Here is an 18,694-nt window from a genome sequence, read left to right as displayed (position 1 = left end):
CCCCCGGTTCATTTGTGCCCAACTCACTCATGGGTTGAAGTGGACGGTGCAGCTGGAAGGGGTCCCCCTTCCGGCTACGCATTACCATTCTGGTGTAGGGTGCGTCGGCGCTGGCTGGACTGCATGCTCAGGACGAGGTACTGCCTCATAAACTCACTGAACCGCTTCTGGTTGGCCAACTTCCGGGCCGACTTCCGGGCCCCAGTGAAGCCCCCGAACCTCTTCTGCAGCTGCTTCTGCTCCATCTCTCCAGCCTCATCCATGCCAGGCTCTGTGTCTTCCTGTGCTTGGAATAGGCTCCTTACACGGGGCATTCGCTTCAGATTTTGCATCTCAGATGCTCTTGGTTGGTAAAGAGCGGCAGCCACGTGCTCTGGGTCAGTAGGACTGAGCTGCTGGGACCTCCTGGTCAGGACCTTGGTGCACGGAGTCCAGAGAGGGCTTGGGAAGACCTTCTCTTCACACTCGAGGATGCACACCTGCCAAAAACAGAGGTGGGAGGAGGGGAAAAGAAACGGGGACCTCTATTAGTCCAAAGCAGTGGAGGAGATAAATCTCTCGATAGTCTTTATCTATACCAATGCAAGTGTTTCCAAAGCATCTATTTACCAGCAGCAGTTTTACACACAGATATTTAGGCTCATAAGGAGCCCTGGTGGCACAGTGGTTAAAGCAGTGGACTGCTAATGGAGAGATTAGCAGTTCAAAACCACCTCGGCTCCATGGGAGAAAGATGTGGTAGTCTGCTTCCGCAGAGACTTATAGCCTTGGAAACCCTATGGGATCGCTATAAGTCAGAATCAACTTGATTGCAGTGGGTTTGGTTTTTTGTTTTTGGTATTTACATTCATAGAATTTCAGAGTTGGAAAGAAACAGAACTATATGGTCAAACACTGTCATTTTACAAACGAGGAAACTGAGACTCAGAGAAATGAGGTTAATTTACTCAAGGTGACACAGCAAGTAGGTACAGAATGAGTGCACCAAAAACTGCATACTGTTACATCCGTAATTGAGTCCTTGGAGCCAAACACACTCATGAGAGTCACCCATAAAAAAGAATTTTATTTTGTTCTCTCATCAGGCTTGAGGGAGGTCAGGCTGGTTTAAGAAATTGGGAGTGTGACCAGACTGAGTCCAGCACAACTAGATGGTGCCTAGCTACCACCACCAACTGCTTTGACAGGGATCACAATAGAGGGTCCCAGACAAAACTGGAGAAAAATGTAGAACAAAGTTCTAACTCAAAAAAAAAAAGACCAGACTTACTGGTCTAATAGAGACTGGAGAAATGCTGAGAGTATGGCCCCTGGACACCCTTTTCATTCAGTACTGAAGTCACTCCTAAGGTTCACCGTTGAGCCAAAGATTAGACAGGCCCATGAAGGAAACAATAATACATGTAGCTCAACCATATATACAAGACTAAATGGGCATACCAGCCCAGGGGCAAGGATGAGAAGGCAGGAGGGGACAGGAAAGCTGGATGAATGGAAATGGGGAGCCCAAGATGAAGAAGGGGAGAGTGTTGACATGTTGTGGGGTTGGCAACCAGTGTCACAAAACAATATGTGTATTGTTTAATGAGAAACTAATTTGCTCTGTAAACCTTCATCTAAAGCACAATTAAAAAAGAAAAATTGGGGGCGTGAGAATGTATAGTTAAATCTGCATGTTTAAGGTCACCATGTAAAGACCAACCCTGGTGTTATTAATTTTTCATCCCACATACATTTAATCATCACTGTCTGTGCATCATTTATAGAAAATAGAGTCAGGCCACTTTGGGTTGTAGGTAGGTTGGGCATTTAGGGATAAACCTGCAATCCACTTTCAGGTGGGGGAAGAGGTGCCACCAGATGCAAGCCAGACCCCACGAGACCCCTGGAAACTCCCTGCTGCTGTTCTGCCTCTTCATCACCACCAATTTTTAGTCTAGGCCTCCAGCCTGACCATGATGTTTTTCCAACCCCTCCTAATTGTTTCTGACCTTTGCCCCATCCTCTGGGATTCCTGTCTTTGGTTGGGTCTTCTGGAAGTATCTGCCTCCAGCTTTTCTTCCTACTTGCTGTTTTGGCTTCACTCCTGAGTATCATCTCCATTTTCTGGCCTTAGCCAGATGAAAACCCCATCTCAACCTAACCTTGCCAAGAAGGTGCTTCATCCAACCTTGGAGCTCTTGCCTGGCTTACAGGGCATCAAGAATTACTGCTCAGTCTGGGCAGCTGCAGGACATCAGGAGATTGGTGTGTGTGTGCCCCAGAGCCCCTATCTGGGTAGCCAGAGCACTCACCCAGATGTTCAGGGTGGTACAGATGTCTCTGTGGGCAGAGTTTCCAACCTGATCCCTAACCAAAAAGTATGATGAGTGGGCAGCTTAGGTCACAGACCTTACAGGTTGTTCCACTTCATCCTAAAACAGACCTTAAACAGGTTGTTCCACTTCATCCTAAAAAACCCTTTCTTCAATCCTACTTCTCCTGCAAGCCTTTGCCACTACCCCCCAATCCATGAACCTCTTTAGTCACTGACAAGCTTCTCCAAGACGTGGTCTGCATGTGATGCCTCCATTTCAGCATCTTCAAGCTACTTCTCAACTCTTTGGAATCTGGTTTCCTCCCTCATCCACTCCAACTAAATTTGTCTTCTTGAGAATAACCATTGACTTCCCAGTCACCAGATCCAACCGCCCCGCTTAGTCCTCATTCTCATTGGCCCTGCAGCATGTGGCAATGTGGACCACACACCCCCTTCTTAAAACTCTCATTCTGATATTTCACTCAGCACTCAGACGGTGCTCCTTTTCCCCTCTGTTCCTAAGATCCTATCTTTAAACTTCTCCCCTTCTCTTTACACTCTGTCCCTTGGTGACTGTTCATTTCTGTGGCTTCAGTCATCACTTCTGTCAGGTTATCCCAGTTCGGTACTTCTAGCACCTGATATCTCCAGAACTGATGTTCTAACATACTGTACCTGCCCAGATACTACTCTGATCCCTGCCTTCTATCTCCACCAAAATGTCTCATGGGTACTTTAAGTGCAATTTGTTAAAAATGAAGCTTGTCTTCCCTTCTGGGGTATAGACTGCCAAGGGCCTATCCCGTATCCATCTCCCTTCTTCCTTACTAACAGAACATTCATTTTATTCCTTATAGCCAGAGGTGGCCAGCGACATATAAATGGAAGTGATTAAGTGGGGCTTCCAGGAAAGTAGGGGCTGACTCAGCTGGGAAGAACATCTTTTTTTCCTTCTTCCTTCCCTTCCTCTAGCTTCCTGCATAAGCTGTGGATGTTTTGGCTGGTGCTTAATTGGCCATCTTAAAACCATGAGGGGAGGCTGAGGATGGAAGTCACATGACGATGGAAGCCATGCACTGATGGAGCAGAAAGAGAGGAGTCTGGGACATTGATGACAGCTCAGGGCTATCTACCTCTGCCTTCTTTATGAGGAATCAAATCGTCTTATTTAAGCCATGGTTACTTTAGGTCTTTGTTACTAGCAGGTGAAAATAATTCTTGTCTGATATACTTTTCCCACCCCGAAGTCTTCCCTTCTGTTTGGTGTCTGTTTGTCTCTCTAGATGGCACCTTATTCCCCAACTCACGCAGGTTTAAAAACCTGGGGATATCTTTAACTTCTCCTTTCTCACTTCCCTCTTCCCCATCCAATTAGCATGCACATCTGCATTCCCTCTGCCACTGTCTTTATAGGGACTTCATTACCTCTCAGGTTGCAGTGGCTTTCTAACTGGTCTGTCCATCTCTGATCTTTGCCTCTCCAATCTATTTTATACTCCTGGCAGAGTACTCTTCCTGAAGAATAACTCAAATCACCTTGTTACCTTACCCACACTGTCCAACATTTTGTTGTTGTCCATAAAAAAAGTCCCAACTTCTGAGCAGAGCATTGAAGCCCCTCCACCATCTGGTCCAGTCCACCTTTTCAGTCTGATTTCTGATTCCTTCTCTCACACCACCCTTCAAGCATATGGGGCTGCTCCTAGTGCCTCAAACACACATAAGCTCTTCCCTCTGTTGGAATGACCTCCTTCCATCCACTCTTGGAACCAGAGCCAGCCCCTCTATGGCACCTTCCTCAATTCCTCCTGCCAGAACTACTTTCTCCTGCCCCTGTGTTCCCACAGAACTTTGTATTGCTTTTGTGGCAACTTTATTACTTAATATAATTGTAATACATTATAGGGCAGAACATGACAACTTAGGGACCACATCTAACTCATGTTTGAATCCTTTACAGGAATCTTCTGCATGCAGTAAATAGGGTTTCCAATAGAGGTTTGTTGAACTGGGCTGAATTAATCAAGTAGTGACCTTATACTTAGCTAGGAGTGAAAAAGGAAGGACACAAAAAAAGATGAGAAAGAAAGTCAGTGGAAGAACAGGAGTTGCAGCTAGTTGCAACCAGAACTTGAACTCCCCTGTTGTTGTATGCCGTCGAGTAGATTCCAACTGATAGCAACCCTATAGGACAGAGTAGAACTGCCCCATAGGGTTTCTAAGGCTGTAATCTTTACGGTAGCAGACTGCCACATCTTCCTCCTGTAGAGCAGCTCAGGGGTTCGAACTACTGACCTTTCACTTAGCGCTAAAGCCGAGCTCTTAAATATTGCACCACAAGGGCTCCTTTGAACTCTAGCACTCAGTAGACTCTTGTAAGGTAGCACTTGTCACCATTCTGCAACTCTTTGTTCACCTGATTTTTTGTCCGTCTCATTAGACCAGGGGTCTTAACCTTTTTTTAAGTCATGGGCTCTTTTGAGAATCTTAAGAAAACTATGGACCCACCCTTTGACTATATAAATGCGTACTTGTGTCAAATTTGTGTACAATTTTAGAGAGTCTGTAGATCTTCTAAAACCTATCTGTGGACCAGCCATCCATGGACACCAGGCTAAGGACCTTTTCACTTGGCTGTAAGCTGTTCTTGTGGATAAAGTCAGTAGACATTCCAAGCATCCAATGCCTGGCAATTCAGAGGCGGATTAACCAGTAAGCAAGGTGTGCATGGGCTTTATTGTGTTTACTTACTGATTTGTAGTGCACAGTTTCATATGGGTTTTACCACATCAAAGATGTGGTGAAAAACTGGTAAAATCATACACTATGGATTTAGTAAGTAAGCTCAAGTAAGCCTGTGCGTACCTTGCTTATTGGGAATCCATCTCTGCCTGGCATACAAAGTGGAGCCCAATAGTGAGGATGTGAAATGAAGCAAGCCAACAGGAGAAGGGAGGGGATTCTGCTTCAGAAGTCACGCAGTGGCCACATTGGGAGACCACCCCAGCTCTTCTTGTGTATCAGCAAAGCATTTCATACAATACTAGCACTAGGGGGGACCTCAGGCAACCCCTGGGGCAATGGGTCCCAAACCTGGATATGAATCCAAATCATCTGCAGAGCTTTTAAAAACACAGACTTTCAAGACCCAATTAAATCTCCAAGGGATATAATAGGAGAAATTTATTTTTACAAAGCTCCTCAGCTAATTCTGAGATTTACTTGGGTTTGGGAATCACTAATACGGTGTGATCTTCACGTTACAATGAGGTTCAGTAACATGCCCAGATTTACACCGTTAGATGATATTAAAACCTGAACAAGAACTCACATGTCTTGATTCCCAACCCAGGACATCTACTATAATACGTCCATGTGCTTGTGGTACTGATTGGTAGAAATTAATGCAAGAGTAAGGATCTTGAGACCCAAAGGTAAGGTTCTGATGGAAGTAGTGCTCATATTCCACTGGACTGGAGAGGAGAAAGAGATGGTATCCAGCAGAGTGCTGCTGTCCTTCACTGGTAAGGCTTCCAAGGAGCTCCTTTCCTCAGTCCACCTGCTCCCCAGAGGTGGTGATGTTGGCTCCTACTGATACTGAAGCCATGATTTTTCTGAGCATGCCTTTTCCACTGAGATTTTCCTCAGAGATCCTTGACAGACAAGAAATAGTTGCTGACAGAGCTAAGAGCACTTAGTACAAGCTCAGCAGAGATACATAGATAAACCACTTTTTAATACCTAAATGTCACTGGGTATGAAAAACGCCAGGCAACTTTCATAGATGGAAGACCTAACCGGAGAACAATAAAGTTGTAAACTTTAGTGTCTATAAGAATCACTACTAGAGTTTGTTAGAATGCAAATTCTTGGACCACATCCCTGATTCTGGTTCAGTAGGTTAGGAGAGTGTCCAGGAATCTGCATTTTTAAACAAACCCCCCAGGTGGTTCTGAGGTGGGAGTAAACTTTGAGAAATCCTGCTTTGGGACTTGCTTATGGGACACGGTGGTCAGAAATAGTACTCCTTTAGAGAAAGACAGGTGGATCTGTACTTAGCCTATACCGAAACACTTCGAAGAAAACCAGGTGGAATCCTGTTTGGGTTATTACTTTACTGCAGTGGTTCTCAACTGGGGGCAATTTTTTTTGAGTACTTACTTTATTTTTTTATTGTGGTGAAAATATACAACAAAACAAACAGCAATCTACCAATTTCTACATGCCTAATTCAGTGACATTGATTACATTATCAAGTTGTGCAACCATTCTTGCTATCCTTTTTCAAATTATTCTACCACCATAAGCGTAAACCTACTGCCCCTAAGCAAAAACTCCCTCAACTGGGGGCAGTTTTGCCCTCCATGGGACATTTGGCAATGTCTGAAGACACGTTTGGTTGTTACAACTGGGGGTGGGGGATTGTGGCAGAGGGTAGTGGGTAGAGGCCAGTGATGCTGCTAAACATCATAGGATGTACAGGACAGCCCCCCACAGCAAAGAATTATCCAGCCTGTATGTCAGTAGTGGCAAGTTTGAGAAACCCTGCTCTATTAAAGTCAGCAGGAAAGCACGAGTAGCATTGGAAAGGTGCATAGAAGTGTAGAATTTTGGAGCTAGAATGGACCTTTGAGTATACCTGGTCCAATTTTCACAAGATGGGAGTCCCAAAAGTGCTTGTTGAATTGTTCTGCTCCCTGCGTTTTACAGAAACGGGTAGAAGAGTTGTTAAACCTAGAGGCTATTAGATCTCATATGGGCCCCTGGGTTTCTAAGCCCAGATGGTAATTAGATTTTGTGTCAATCGTAGAAAATGAAATACTATGATCAAACCAGATGCACAGCTCATACTCAGGCTTGACACAGTGTTAGATGAATTAGGTACTAACAAAATTATCTCAACTCCTGGTTTAGAAGAAGGTTTTGGACAAATATGAGGAATCCAAATTCAAAACAGCATTTTTAACACCAGATGGCGTATGAGCTTAATGCCTAACAGTGGTTGGAGGAACCTGCCAGCCTCTTTCCAGAGATGGGTTAATGGCCTATTAAGTGAACTGGACGTATTTGCACAACCTATGCTGATAACATTGCTATATTAAGCCAGAGCATGGATGAGCATCTGGAAGGTCTCCGATTGTTGCCAAATTGATCTGAAAGCTGGACTTGTGGGGAAACTGAGAAAAGGGCCATTTAGTTGTCTGGGATCAAATTATTAGGACACAAATTGGGAAACAGGCAAATGATTCCATTGGGAGGAAAAGAAGAAGCTAACTGGGATGGTCAACTTTTTGCCACAAAAGAGCCAAACCACTTGTGACCAAGAGACATTTGGATGCTATTAGCTCTGGGAGGTTCCGCTAGAATATCTGAGGGCTGACAGATGAATAGGAGGCCAGCAGATGAGTAGGAGAGAAGAAAAACATATAATAAGTGCTCAGCTGCTAACCAAAAGGTCAGCGATTCGAACCCACCAGCTGCTCCACGGCAGAAAGATGTGGCAGCCTGCTTCTGTAAAGATTACAGCCTTGGAGACCCTATAGGGCAGTTCTGCTCTGTCCTATAGGGTCTCTGTGAGTCAGAATTGACTGGACAGCAGCGGGTTTGGTTTTGGTTTACTGAAATCCACTACTAAGAGTTTTCATTTAATGAAGATAGAGAGGACTACCAGGAGGTAGTTTATCTTGCAACAGAGTTCCAGAAGTTTTAAATAAATTTGCTTAGACCATTCTTGGGGGTTACCTTCCCCTTTGTCTCTAAAATAACTCCCTGAATCTAGTTTCTTCCACTTGAGCTGGTGGGTTAAGTACTGTTCACAGTTAGGCGAAAGTTGAGCACATTGCAATGGGTTTGGGTATGTGTATCATTTCCCAGTCAATATTATAGTCTAATGATAAACCAGTCATACTTGGGCTATCTACCTGGGGTAAGAGATAAAGCTGATGAAGCCAAAGGTCTAGTGGATCATGGATTATGTAACTCCAAGGAGGATTTGGGGAAGTAGTCCTTGACAAAGTATCTGAGTCGCCTCTGCCATTCACAGTGTGTACATACACAAGGGTTACAAGATTTGGAAATGAGATGTGGTTGTCTACATTTTTCTAGGCATTTCATTAAAAATCTTGAAATAGCTTAAAGGTGAATACAAACTAGAAACAAAAACAACCAAGCAGCCAAGTCCTCTGGGTGATTAGCAGGCACTGTGAGGGGTTTCACACACCCAAACTCAATTAGCACTCATGGCAAGGCTATAACTGGTCCATTTTCTGACTTGTTTCAAAGAAGTAAGGCTAATAATGTTGTGTGGATCCCAGAGATTTAAGGTGTTATGGAGAAATGGAGATGTGCTCCCAATTCTTCACTGATTTTCAAAGACCTAAATGTAAAAACTACAGTGTCTGTAATAGACATGCCTGATAGATTAAATATGACTATCTTACAGTTTCCACAGGAGGTCTTTATTGAGCACTGCTGTGTGCCGCACACTGTGATATGTGTTGGGGGACATCCAGAGATATAACACAAAGAAGGTGAGAGAAAGACCTGCAAACACAAAAAAAGTTGTCAGAGCACAAAGGAGGGAGGGGCCAACTGTTGGGAGCAGGTAAGAATGGGGAAAATTTTCTCTTGAGAGGTGAAATGTAATCTGGGTTTTGAGGTATGTGTAGGATTTATCAGATGTGGGAGGAGGGAAAGGCATGTGCAAAAAAATGGAAGGGCTTATTCCAAGAGCAGTGAGAAGGTCGGTAAGGGAAGGTGGGATTTCCTGGTAACTACGGAAAATGACCACCACTCGTCTGTCAGTTTGTACTTTGGTGATTTGCATGTTGATATGATGCTGGAAGCTATGCCGCTGGTATTTTAAATACCAGCAGGGTCACCCGTGGTGGACAAGTTTCAGCAGAGCTTCCAGACTAAGGCTAGGAAGAAGGACCTGGCAATCTACTTCCAAAAAAATTGGCCAGTGAAAACTTTATGAATAGCAGCAGGAGATTTTCTGATATAGTGCTGGAAGATGAGCTCCTCAGGTTGGAAGGCACTCAAAATATGACTGGGAAAGTGCTGCCTCCTCAAAATAGAGTCGACCTTAATGACATGGTTGGAGTCAAGCTTTCGGGACCTTCATTAGCTGATGTGGCACAACTCAAAATAGGAAGAAACAGCTGCAAATATCCATTAATAGTCTGAATGTGGAATGTACGAAGTATGAATCAAGGAAAATTGGAAGCTGTCAAAAACGAAATGGAGTGCTTAAAGATAGATATCCTCGGCATTAGTGAGCTGAAGTGGACTGGTACTGACCATTTTGAATCAGACAGTCATATGGTCTACTATGCTGGGAGTGACAAATTGAAGAGGAACGGTGTTCCATTCATTGTCAAAAAGAACATTTCAAGATTTATCCTGAAGTATAATGCTGTCAGTGACAGGAAAATATCGATATATGCCTATGAGGAAGACCAGTTAATATGACTATTATTCAAATTTATGCACCAACCACTAATGCCAAAGTTGAAGAAACTGAGGATTTTTACCAACTTCTGCAGTTTGAAATTGATCAGACATGTAATCAAGATGCAATGATAGTTACTGGTGATTGGAATATGAAAGTTGGAAATGAAGAAAGATCAGTAGTTGGAAAATATGACCTTGGTGATAGAAATGATGCCAGAGATGACATGATAGAATTTTGCAAGACCAACGACCTATTCATTGGAAATACCTTTTTTCAACAACGTAAGTGGCGACTATACACGTGGACTTTGCCAGATGCAATACACAGGAATCAAACTGACTACATCTGTGGAAAGAAATGATGGAGAAGCTCAATATCATCAGTCAGAACAAGGCCAGGGGCCGACTGCAGAACGGACCATCAATTGCTCATATGCAAGTTCAAGATGAAGCTGAAGAAAAGTAAGACAAGTCCACGAGAGCCAAAGTACGACCTTGAGTATATCACATCTGAATTTAGAGACCATCTCAAGAATATTTTTGACGCATTACACACTAATAACTGAAGACCAGACGAGTTGTGGAATGACATCAAGGACATCATACATGAAGAAAGCAAAAGATCATTAAAAAGAAAAGAAAAAAATGACCAAAATGGATGTAAGAGCAGACTCTGAAACTTGCTCTTGAATGTAGAGTAGCTAAAGCCAACAGAAGAAATGATAAAGTAAAAGAACTGAACAAGATTTCGAAGGGCAGCTGGAGAAGACAGAGTAAAGTATTATAATGGAATGTGCAAAGACCTGGCATTAGAAAACCAAAAGGGAAGAACATGCTCAGCATTTCTCAAGCTGAAAGAACTGGAGAAAAAATTCAAGCCTTGAGTTAACAATATCGAAGGATTCTATGTGCAAAATATTGAATGACAGAGGAAGCATCAAAAGAAGATGGAAAGAATACACAGAGTCACTGTACCAAAAAGAATTGGTCAGCGTTCAACCATTTCAAGAGCACATGATCAAGAACTGATGGTACTGAAGGAAGAAGTCCAAACTGCAGTGAAGGCATTGGTGAAAAACAAGGCTCCAGGAATTGATAGTATACCAGTTGAGATGTTTCAACAAATGGATGGCAACACTGGAGGCGCTCACTTGTCTATGCCAAGAAATTTGGAAGACAGCTACCCGGCCAGCTGACTGGAAGAGATCCATATTGGTACCCATTGCAAAGAAAGGTGATCCAACAGAATGCGGAAATTATTGAACAATATTATTAATATCACAACAAGTAAAATTTTCTGAAGATAATTCAAAAACGGTCGCAGAAGTCCATTGACAGGGAACTGCCAGAAATCCAAGCCAAATTCAGAAGAGGATGTGGAATATCATTGATGATGTCAGATGAATCTTGGTTGAAAGCAGAGAATTCCAGAAAATTGTTTACTTGTGTTTTATTGACTATGCAAAGGCATTTGACTGTGTGAATCATAGCAAATTATGGATAACATTGTGAAGAATGGGAATTCCAGAACATTTAATTTTGCTCAGGTGGGACCTGTACATAGACCAAGAGGCAATTGTTCAAATAGAACAAAGGAACGCTGCGTAGTTTAAAATCAGGAAAAATGCATGTCAGGGTCATATCCTTTCATTATACTTATTCAATCTGTATGCTGAGCAAATAATCCGAGAAGCTGGACTACATCAAGGAGATCAAGGCATCAAGGTTGGAGGAAGACTCATTAATAACCTGCAATATGCAGACGACACAACTGTGCTTTGCTGAAAAGGGAAGAGGACTTGAAGCACTTACTAATGAAGATCACAGACTACAGCCTGCAGTATGGATTACACCTCACCATAAAGAAAAAAAAAATCTTCGCAACTAGACCATTAAGCAACATCATGATAAATGGAGAATATATTGAAGTTGTCAAGGATTTCATTTTACTTGGATCCACAATCAATGCCCATGGAAGCGGCAGTCAATAAATCAAACAATGTATTGCATTGGACAAATGTACTGCAAAAGACTTCTTTAAAGTTTTAAAAAGCAAAGATGTCACTTTGAGGACTAAGGTGTGCCTGACCCAAGCCATGGTATTTTCAATCACATCATATGCATGTGAAAGCTAGACAATGAATAACGAAGACCAAAGAAGAATTGATGCATTTGAATTATGGTGTTGGTGTAGAATACTGAATATACCATGGACTGCCAGAAGGACAAATAAATCTGTCTTGGAAGAAGTATAGCCAGAATGTTCCTTAGAAGTGAGGATGGTGAGACTGTGTCTCATGTGCTTTGGACATATTATCAGGAGGGACCAGTCCCTGGAGAAGGACATCATGCTTGGTAAAGTAGAGGGTCAGCGAAAAAGAGGAAGACACTCAATGAGATGGATTGAAACAGTGGCTGCAACAATGAGCTCAAGCATAACAATGATTGTGAGGGTGGCGCAGGACCGGGCAGTGTTTTGTTCTGTTTTTCATAGGGTTGCTATAGGTGGGAACCAACCTAAGAACAAAATGGAAAATGACTACCAGTTTGTTATACTGTGGTGGCTTGTGTGTTGCTTGATGCTGGGATTTATACCACTGATATTTCAAACACCAGCAGAGTTATCCATGGTGGATAGGTTTCAGTGGAGCTGCTGGTAAGATAGACTAGGATGAAAGTCCTGGAGAACTACTTCTGAAAATTAACCAGTGAAAATCCTATGGATCATCAGAATATTGTCTAGTAGAGTGCTGGAAGATGAGCCCCCTAGGTTGGAAGGCACTCAAGATACACAGTAGTGGAAACAAAGGACTCAAGCATATCAATAATCCTGAAGATGGTTAGGACCCAGTAATGTTTTGTTCTGTTTTACATTGGGTCACCATGAGTTGGAGTCCACTCCATGGCAACTAACAGCAACAACAATGGAAAATGAGTGGGAGTGTCATCTGCAACTCAGTAGAGAGTATAGGTCGGGGGTGTACATTTGGAAGCTACTTGCAGACTGGGAGAACTGAAGGTGTGGGCTGGGTGGATGGACTCTCTTGAGAGAGTACATTAAGGTAAGAAGCGGGGAATCTTGGCAATCACTTATGTCTACGGGTGGAGAGAAGAACAGAAGCGAACATAAGAGGCAAAGAAAGGAGTCAGAGCTGGGAAGAGAACTAGGCAAGTTCACCAGGAAAGGACTGGGGTTTCCTGAAGGAGGAGGGGATCAGCATGGTTAAATACTGCACAGAGGAAAAGTAGGAGGAACACAGAGTACCAGCCCATGGCATTTGGTAATTAGGAGTTGCTGGTGAGCTCCGAGAGAGCAGTTAAGAAGTGATTGAGAAGCAAGGAGGTTAAAGTCACATTGTAGATTACTCTTTCAAGAAACATGACAATGAAGGGAAGGAAAAAGCAAGTGGAAGAGAGGATAAAGAGGAGAATGCCCAGGAGGAAGCTGGAAAGCACAAAGGAGGAAGAAGGAGACGAGCACAGGATGGGAGGCAGGTGGGGAGAGTAAACACAGATTCTGATCTGAAATGCTGATAAAGGAACTGGAGAGAATTTATACTTGGAGGCCTCCATCTAGGATCCCTGGGTGCTACAAATGGCTAAGTGTATGGCTACTAATTGAAAGGTTGGCAGTTTGAACCCACCCAGAGGCATCTCGAAAGAAAGGCCTGGTGATCTGCTTCTGGAAGGTCACAGCCTTGAAACCTCTATGGAGCTTGGTTCTATTTTGCAACACATGGGGTCACCATGAGTTGGAATCAACTTGACAGTGGTGGATTGGGCCTCCATCTTCTCAGTATGGAGCAACCCAAGGTTGTGGTATCTAAGGGAGTGGGAAGGCACACTAGTGGTTCACAATCAGGTATGATGTTTGTTACGAATAAATCACCTACTTGGGTGTTTTTATTTACTTTGTAAAAAAGTAATTAAAGTGGGTTCAGGATTATCTCTACAGTTAAATTCCTAATGCTTTTTTGAGTGGGAGGTAAAGGGTTGCAGTGAAAGTTAGTGATTCAGGAATTGTGTATAACCTTCAGTCATATCTATGCTGCAAACTAAGAACATTAATAGTGTGGCAATTATGAGATAATGGCTTTATCAACTCCTTAACTGATTTACATGCAAACTAGTTGTCTGCTCTGTTTACTAAGAACAAGGGAAAGTGTTTTTGGATGAACTTTTAAACCACTCTGAGCCAGTCTGAAGAGGTACTAAGAAACAGCTTTGGGCTTCTGCATAGAAAAGGTGTGTGGGACCTACTGTGCTCTGGCCAAACTCAGCTTTTCTCAGTTCTTTAAATCCTACCCCCGCTCTCCTATAGGCTTTTTCACATGTCCCCCAATCCCCACCCCTCCTCCACCACTTGGGATACAGGGGGCACACTTTCCTGCCCTGTCACTTTATCTTCAGGTCCGTTACGAACTCCAGTTCCTCTGCACCTCTAGACTGGTTGGGGTCCACTGCTCTTGCTTCCCCAGTGCCTATGATTACTCTAGCATGAGGGATTGTGTGTTGTTCTGACCCGCTGGTTGCAAGCTCCACCCATCTGCTCACCTTTGAATCTCTAGGCCTAATACCGCGCACAGTAAACCAGAAAACCAAACCAGTTTCCACTGAGTTGATTCCAACTCAGGATGACCCCGTGTGTACTCCATAGGGTTTTCATGGCTATGACCTTTCAGAAGTAGATTACCAGGCTTTTCTTTCAAGGTACTTCTAGGTGGATTCAAACCACCAACCTTTCAGATAGTAATCGAGTGCTTAACTGTTTACACTATCCAGGAACTCACATAGTAGGTGTTCATAAAAAAAAAAGCATGATGAATGACTCAGATAAATGAATAAATTTTGAATGGGTTATTTGGGATGCTTTTCATGATTTTACTGTCCAGAAAACAGGCTTGAAAACCACTGAGCTGGGTAGGAAGAGTTTGGTACGCTTGGGTCTATTGGGGCTGTATCTCTTCATCTTTTACTGGGAGCTGGGAGATGCCATGGAACCTTAGTCCAACAAGAATATTTGTTTTCTATATTTGTACATCTGCCTTGGTAACAGCAGTTACTTTTAAAAGGTTGAGGGGTTTGAAACATGGCATCTTTTGAAAGAGGTTTATTTGACTACAAAAGAAAAATAACTGAGTTATGCTGGATTTAATAGGAGAATGATTATGTACTGAAATTAGTTGGAAAAACAGTTTATTTAATGAGTAAAAATTTAACAACAGATTTTCAACTTAAATTTGAAATATAAAATATAAGAGAGCATTTCAGTACCTGGATGTTCACTGCAGAATGATCTATAATATCAAAAATGGAGAACAGCATAACTAACAGTGCTAACAGTAGGGGACTGGTTAAACAAAGTAAACTATATTCATAGAAAGAAATATTTTAAAATACTATTTAATAACATGGGAAATTGATCCTGGTATAGTATTAAGTGAAAAAAGTAGGATTCTTTCTCTGACTGGTGGGATTAAAGATGATTTTGATTTTTTTTATACTTCTCTGAATTTGTCCAGTTCTCTAAAGTGAGTGTGGCTTATTTCGATAGTGAGAAGAAATGGAAATATGGCTATGTCTCTGTTTGAATGTGGTCAAGTGGAAAGACCACAGGGTTTTCCGTCAGGAGATGGGAGGTCCAGCCCCGATCTGTTTCCTACAGACCATGTGACACTGGGCAAGTCATGTGACATCTCAGCAAGGCCTTACTCATTCAGAGTCTGCTCTGGAGGGGGAAGGTGGAGATGAACCAGTGGAAGAGCTATCCCCTCATGCCTCCTGCACTTACCTCTAGGTTGAAGCTGTCAAGGGCTGGGTGGAGTCTCTCTCTGCAGGTCAGACAGTCCCTCTGACAACTGCTGAACACACTGGAGAATAGGCTGAGCAGCAGGAGGTCACAAAGTGGGATTTTCATGGTGCAGGAGCAGGAAGCAAGATGCTAAAACACAAATGAGTGTGGGCAGCAATTAGTATAGCCTTTCCGCGAGGGGTGGTCAGGACTGGAGACCCTAACACAGGGAGATCCTGCAGGAAAGACACTCCTCTGAGGAAATTCCCCTCCCAGGAGGGAATGTATTGTCAAGGGCACAGGTGGCCTGCGAGGCCTAATGTTCATGGGTGGGCTAGTGTCTGGGTTCCTGAAGAGAGCACTCCTGTGATTCCTGCCACTGAGCTGGCCTCAACACCACACAAGAACTTTCTGGAGCATCTGTGGTATGGAGACAGAGCTTTCCTAGGTGCTAAACGCATTGCTTTATAAGAAGTCCTGGTGGTACAATGGTTAATCACTTGCCTGCTAACCAAAAAGTTGGTAGTTCGAACTCACCCAGTGGAACCTACTCAGTGGCTCTACGGGAGAAAGACCTGCTCCTGTAAAGAAAGATTACAGACTCGGAAACCCTATGGGGCAGTTGCTTTAAAGCTTACCAGTGTATGACTTTAAGTTAACCTCTCTAAGCCTCAGTTTTCATAGCTATAAAATGGGAGTATCTGCCTTGTCACAAGGTTATGTTAAATGAGATATGTAAGGGAACTTTTGCAAAGTTCTATACAAGATTAAGATGTATAAAATATGAGATTTGTTAATGACTCGTTTACTTCCTGTCATCCTCCCCAGCCTTCCCTGCCTCAGTCAGGAATGCCCCATGCCCCAGAATTCTCTCTTCCAGAAAGCTTCTGCCAGGTTCCTTGTCTGTTTCCCCTGATAGACTTGAGCTAGCTTCCTGAGGACAGGGCCATGTTGTTCACCTTGGTATTCCACACCAAGCATAGGACCTGGCATGTGGAATTGTGTATTGAAAAATGAACTAAAAACCACTCCAATGATTAGTTAGATCAGTAGTTTACCATCTTTATGAAGCAGTGCTTAGAAGATACACAGTTTTTTGTGTTTCTCTTTAAAATTATCTTTTGATCAAGTCTCCTGAATCAGAAAGCTATTTCCTTGGACTGCATCATTTGGGGTCCCAGGAAAACTGCTCCCATAAAGATTACAGCCTAGGAAACCTTATGGAGCAGTTCTGCTCTGTCCTGTAGGTTTGCTGTGAGTCGGAATTAACTCAATGCCACACAACAACAATGGAACCATCTTAACTTGGAGGAGGAAATGGAAAGGGGCACAAGGGCACTTTCTGGGATGTTGGAAATGTTCTTTATTGGGGTGTAGATTACAGGGCTGTGTGTTTCCATTTGTCAAAACTCATTGAATTGTATGTTTAAACTCTGCATTTCACTGTATGTAAATTTCACCTCAATAAAGAGTTCAATGTAGAAAAACAAAAATAATTGCCTTTATTGCTTTTTCATCAGACTATACTGAGAAAATGTATAAGGCTTGCTACTCAAACGCAGTCTGCAGACCACAGCGTCAGCATCACCTGAGCTCTTGTTAGAAATGCAGAATCTCGAGCCCCACCAGCCCGAGAACCACTGAATCAGGATCTGCATTTTTAGTAAGATTCCCAGGTAATTCATATGCACTCTAACTGTTGGAAAAGCACTGGTATCAGGAGGATAAGAAATGGAGTAGGTGGCAGGAGAAAGGAGAAGATTCTTCAGGTGAAGTCACCCAATGGCCATGTTGGGAGACTACCCATCTCTTCTTGTGCATCATCAAAGCATTTCATACCAAGAGGATGTCAACTATACGGGCGCTCAGTAAATGTTTGTTAAATAAATGAGGTGACATTTCAGATGGGTTTTGAGAAAACAGTAAGAGTTTGCCAAGAGGATAGAGAAAAGGGCATCTGAAGGATGCAGGAAACAATATTTTCAAAGATATAGAGGAGTTGGAATCATAGCTTGTGAGGGGATGGTGAGCAGATTGGTGTACGGGGGCCACCTGTGCACACTCCTCCAGGTAAGCAACCCACTGAAATGGAGGCTGGGCCAGATAGAACGGGCTCTTCTTTGGCATCCTAAGGAATTTCAACTTCACCCTATAGATGATGGGATATCCTGGGCTAATGAATAATGAACACACAAAATAAGGCATCTATACAATGAATATACCTCGAATTTATATTCTCTATCTTGAGGGCCAGTGCCTTGGTTCAGATTTGACTTGATTATTGTAATAGCGTCTAATAAGCCCTCTTAATGATCTGGCCTCCCTCCAAGCTATCTCCAAATCTGATGATGGCACTTCATAGTTAAACAATAATTCTATAACCCCTATTGCTGTCAGGATGAACTCCAAGAACTCAGAGCTTTCTCCTGCCCGCCCACATGTCTAACTTCAACTGCTATTGCTCACCCTTGCATCTCCTCTAGTCCTGGTGAATCACATGTAGTTCCTCAGCTGTATCAGGCTCCTTAATGCCTTTGTATCTTGGTGCTTACTGTTCTCTCTGCCCAGAATGCCCTTCTCCAACTCATACTTCATACACACCTCAAGAATCATCCCCTCTGGGAAACCATCTCCAACCCTTGGTCTGAGTTAGATGAATCTCCTATGCTTTTCTATGGCATTGTGAAGCGGGACATCATAGTGGGAAGCAAGCGAGCCTGAGGCTGCATCTGTCAAACAGGCAGAGCAGACCCACATTGCAGATCTGCGACGTGCGCTATCTCATCTACTCAGTACAGAAGGCTGGTTCAGATCCCAGTTCTGCAACTTGCTAGCTGTACTTAACCTCTCAGTTCTTCATCTATAAAAATGGGATGATAATAGTACTTAATGGAGCCCTGGTGGCGCAACGGTTAAGCGCTAACCAAAAGGGTTGGCAGTTTGAGCCCACCCAGAGGCTCCTAGTGATCTGCTCTTGTAAAGATTACAACCTAGAAAACCCTATGGGGTGGTTCTACCCTGTCACATAGGGTCACTATGAGTTGAAAATCAACTTGACAGCACCCAGCAACAACAACAACAGTAGAACCTATCTCATAGATTGTTACGAAGATCAAATAGGTTGATATCTGTAAGCACTTCAAATAACA

General features: G+C 43.1%; 1 protein-coding gene across 1 annotated transcript; it reads right to left on the bottom strand.

Moving 5' to 3' along the window:
- Positions 1–74: 74 nt before the first annotated feature.
- Positions 75–18,411, bottom strand: PNOC (prepronociceptin). Its single transcript, XM_004382187.2, has 2 exons — positions 15,546–18,411; positions 75–479 (listed from the first exon to the last, which is right to left on the bottom strand). Exons 1-2 carry the CDS (start codon positions 15,669–15,671, stop codon positions 75–77), a joined length of 531 nt encoding a protein of 176 aa, XP_004382244.1. The 5' UTR covers positions 15,672–18,411.
- Between the last annotated feature and the right edge of the window lie 283 nt (positions 18,412–18,694).

Source organism: Trichechus manatus, unplaced genomic scaffold (genome assembly GCF_000243295.1).
Source record: "Trichechus manatus latirostris isolate Lorelei unplaced genomic scaffold, TriManLat1.0 scaffold00091, whole genome shotgun sequence".
NCBI classification, from domain to species: Eukaryota; Metazoa; Chordata; class Mammalia; order Sirenia; family Trichechidae; genus Trichechus; species Trichechus manatus.
The sequence above is the reverse complement of the archived record's forward strand: the minus strand, read 5'-3'. Positions and strand labels throughout refer to the sequence as shown.

Bases quoted from the DNA above. Each gene is read 5' to 3' on its own strand.
- PNOC (XM_004382187.2), bottom strand. From the start codon at position 15,671: ATGAAAATCCCACTTTGTGACCTCCTGCTGCTCAGCCTATTCTCCAGT. The intron at 480-15,545 runs GTAAGTGCAGGA...TGTTTTTGGCAG, and splicing joins TTGACAGCTTCAACCTAGAG to GTGTGCATCCTCGAGTGTGA.